Source organism: Fulmarus glacialis, unplaced genomic scaffold, assembly GCF_000690835.1.
Source record: "Fulmarus glacialis isolate BGI_N327 unplaced genomic scaffold, ASM69083v1 scaffold5929, whole genome shotgun sequence".
NCBI classification, from domain to species: Eukaryota; Metazoa; Chordata; class Aves; order Procellariiformes; family Procellariidae; genus Fulmarus; species Fulmarus glacialis.
In genome coordinates, this window is record NW_009233747.1 from 9,983 (window position 1) to 13,193 (window position 3,211).

General features: G+C 54.3%; 1 protein-coding gene across 1 annotated transcript; it reads right to left on the bottom strand.

Moving 5' to 3' along the window:
- Nucleotides 1-1,363: 1,363 nt before the first annotated feature.
- On the bottom strand, nucleotides 1,364-3,208 carry PSMB4 (proteasome (prosome, macropain) subunit, beta type, 4; the record flags this gene model as incomplete). The annotated part of the gene is made up of 5 exons (XM_009585412.1): nucleotides 1,364-1,456; nucleotides 1,995-2,111; nucleotides 2,201-2,282; nucleotides 2,456-2,602; nucleotides 3,024-3,208. Coding segments are annotated over 5 exons (624 nt in total), but the record flags the coding sequence as incomplete, so codon positions are not given.
- Between the last annotated feature and the right edge of the window lie 3 nt (nucleotides 3,209-3,211).

A 3,211-nucleotide genomic window follows, 5' to 3' on the forward strand; every position in this document is an offset into this window, starting at 1 on the left:
GTGCCGGCAGAGCACCCGTGTCTCTGCCCCCCGTTTCAGTCCAACGGACTGAGGCAGCACCGCCGCACCCCCGCTCCTGATCCCCACAGACCCAAGCAGGAGGACCCATCTGACTTTTCCATTATTTTCCGTACTGTTCACAAATACTTTGGTTTTTTTAAACAGAAAACATCTTAAAGATGCGTTTTCCTTCTGTCCACAGGTGGCTTTTAAAGGTTGACTGAGGCTTTTTACCTGTCCAGATCAGAATTGCTGGTTCCCTGGATTACAAGTGCTTGCACGGTACGTGCCACGCGCAGGTCTAGGTTGCTGGAACACCCCAGAGGATTACAGCGCGCTCCCGGTCACAGATGTCGCAGTTCGGTAGGTTTTTCTTCTGTTAGGGCAAATCTTAAAGTGATTTGCGTGTTTAACTTAAGATTTAGCAAACAGGTACCAACCAAGTGCTAATCCTAGAGTCCCAGAGGTAAAACATTCCAGCGGCTGCTGGAGTCGTCTTGTATAGCAAAATACAAACCTGCAGCTCAGAAACCTTTACTAAAAGGCAGAGTGGAGAAAGGAAGCATTGTCGTGGTCCTCTCCAGCAGAGAGGCCACGGGTGCTAGTGGGAGGCAGCGAGGGAGCACCTCGACCCAGCTCATGCACACTCGATCCCCGTCTGAGAGAGGGGCTGGAGGTCAGACACGGGAGGAGGACGGTGTACTTACTCCTTAAACCCGAGCACAAACACACAGGCTTGTCTTAACAGGTTTATTTTGTTTCCAAAACAAGTCTGATCAGAGCTTCAAAAGGAGTAACGGATTTACAGCATATATAAAGGGCGATAGCGCGGACACAACAGCCTGGAGCAGCTCTTCGGAGATCATTCAAAGCCACTGCAAGAAGACGTTTTGATAAGGTCAGGACACTGCACAACCCGGACGCAGCTGACGCCTGCACTAACAAAATCGCCATTTTCGCTTTTCTCAGGCGCTGCCCGTCAGCGGCACCCGTCCTGAGGGAGCGCGCAGGCAGCAAAGCGGACGGTACAGCAACAAAAAGCTTTCCCAAAGTTCCCGAAGGAACTCGCGCCAACGCCTTCAGGCCTCGGCTGCAAAGGAGAGAGCAGCCAGGCAGGGAGCGGAGCCCGAAGCCGCCCCCCGGCGCGCAGGGAGCCCGCGCTTCCTCCTGCCTGCCACAGCCACCCCCCAAATTCAAGAACTGGGTCGCAGCGGGGATCAGGGAGGCTCCTACTGCAGCACGCGAGAGGGATGTTATCCTGCAACGGCTGCGCGTCGCCCAGGCTTTATTAACCACTTCATTTTGTGCCTTGGGACTGCCGACTCGCAGACTAAGCGCTCAACCTGCGTGCAATCCTCGGGCATTACCTGACGAGGTGTGCTATGTCCCAGTTGGCTTCCAGGGTCAGGGGCCCTTCCACCTCCACGCCCTTCTCCGTTGCAATAGCTACTTCGTACTGAGGAGAGAAAACATTGACAGCTCTCAATAAAGCCCGACTTCCATACTTGAATTTGAGATGGGCCCTGTGAAAGCTCTAATCAGCAAGAGTCAGTAACAACAGCTGTCCTTTACACAAGCTTGTTTTAACATGGCTTTGCATTCGGTAATGTTTTTACTTTTTCCTTGGTGGGCAAGTTGAGACAGTAGTAGTAAATAGAAACATTTCCAAAGCTAAAAGATTGCAGCCTCCGGATGCTACAACTGCAGTGATGGGAGAAGCATCATCAGATCTAAGAAAACACCAGAGATGAGCATCATTTGGACTCAAACAGCTCTTCTGAGGCTGCAGGACACAAGGGGAGACGGGCTGTGGAGGACAGCTTTGCTAACAGGATCTCCTAACACACCCCGCCTCTGCCAACTCGGGAGTTACTGCAAGGTTTCCTGAGACCAGAGACAGAAGATGGCTGGGGGGGAGGACTGGAACGTCAGCCTGAGGCGCAGAGCAGGCACACCAGCTCGCCAGCCGCGGCACGCCAAAGCTGGGCCCTCACCCTGTTAAATGACCGAGCGGCTCTGTAATACAAAATTTTCATGCAACGCTCGATCAAGTCACGGGCCTCCTCCTTCGTCAGGCTGGGCTTCTTCTCCAAGACTTCTCTCATCAACGGCTGGGGGAAAAAAATAAAATCCAGTAGCTCAACAGCTCAGTCACCCAGCGCCGAGGTCGCTTTAGCAGCTGAGCAAGAGCGTACTCTACCTGAGCTAGGTACGCTCCGTAACCCGTAGCAAGCGTAGGGGCTTCGTAGGCCACGCCGAGCATGTCCACGTAACCTAGGAAGCTGAAGGGACATATCTGTGAGCGTGGCGGCTGCACAGGCGGGGCTGCGGCGGGGACGGACTCAGCTTTTGAGGGGCTACACCCAGCCGGAGACCTCTCTGAATCCCGTGCCACGAGAAGCAGCCCCAGGGAGGGATGCACAGTAACCATCACACGCTCCACGTCCTCGCTCACCTCTCGCCATTGTAGTAGCCTCCGATGACAACGGTGTTCCAGAGCGGATTTATCTTGGACCTCCGGTTGTACATGACTCTTGTCAGCCAGGAATGAATGGCTTTCGGGCTGTAACTGTGACCATCTCCCAACAGCTCCTCGTCGATTCTAATTTGGGTAGAAATTTCACCCAACTAAGAAAAGCTGGAAACCGCCCAGATAAGAGAGCAGAGCCCACCTCCAGCTGCACCGCCAGCAGGACAGAGCGGCCTCCCGCAAACTCCCCACGGGCTGTTTTGAAACAAGGCCTTACGAGGGGCAAATCAGCCAAAGGCCACAAAGAATAATTGAAACTGGCTCTCCACAGTGCTCAGCAGAGAATTTGGAAAAGACACTTGTACCAAAGGACAAGAGGGATTTCAGCTCAGTTTCATCCCTGCTCAGTGAATGCATTTAATTACATTTCAGTCCTTTGAGGACTGGGAAAAGAGAGCAGCACAGCACAACCCCCAGCACGTCCAGGGCTTGCCCGGCCTGAGCCGGAGCCGCAAGGGACGCAGGCGCGGCAGCCCAGGACAGGAGAACTTACACCATCTGGTCAATGATCTGCTTGAGGTACTGGAAGTCGGCGTAGTCGCCGGACGCCCCCAGCATGGTGGTGTCGTTCACCTTCAGCAGCCTGGAGATGCTGCGGAAGCGGGCGAGGGAGCCGTAGGAGCCCATCATGTCCGCAGCGATGATCACACCCCCGTCGAACTTCACTCCCAGCACCGAGGT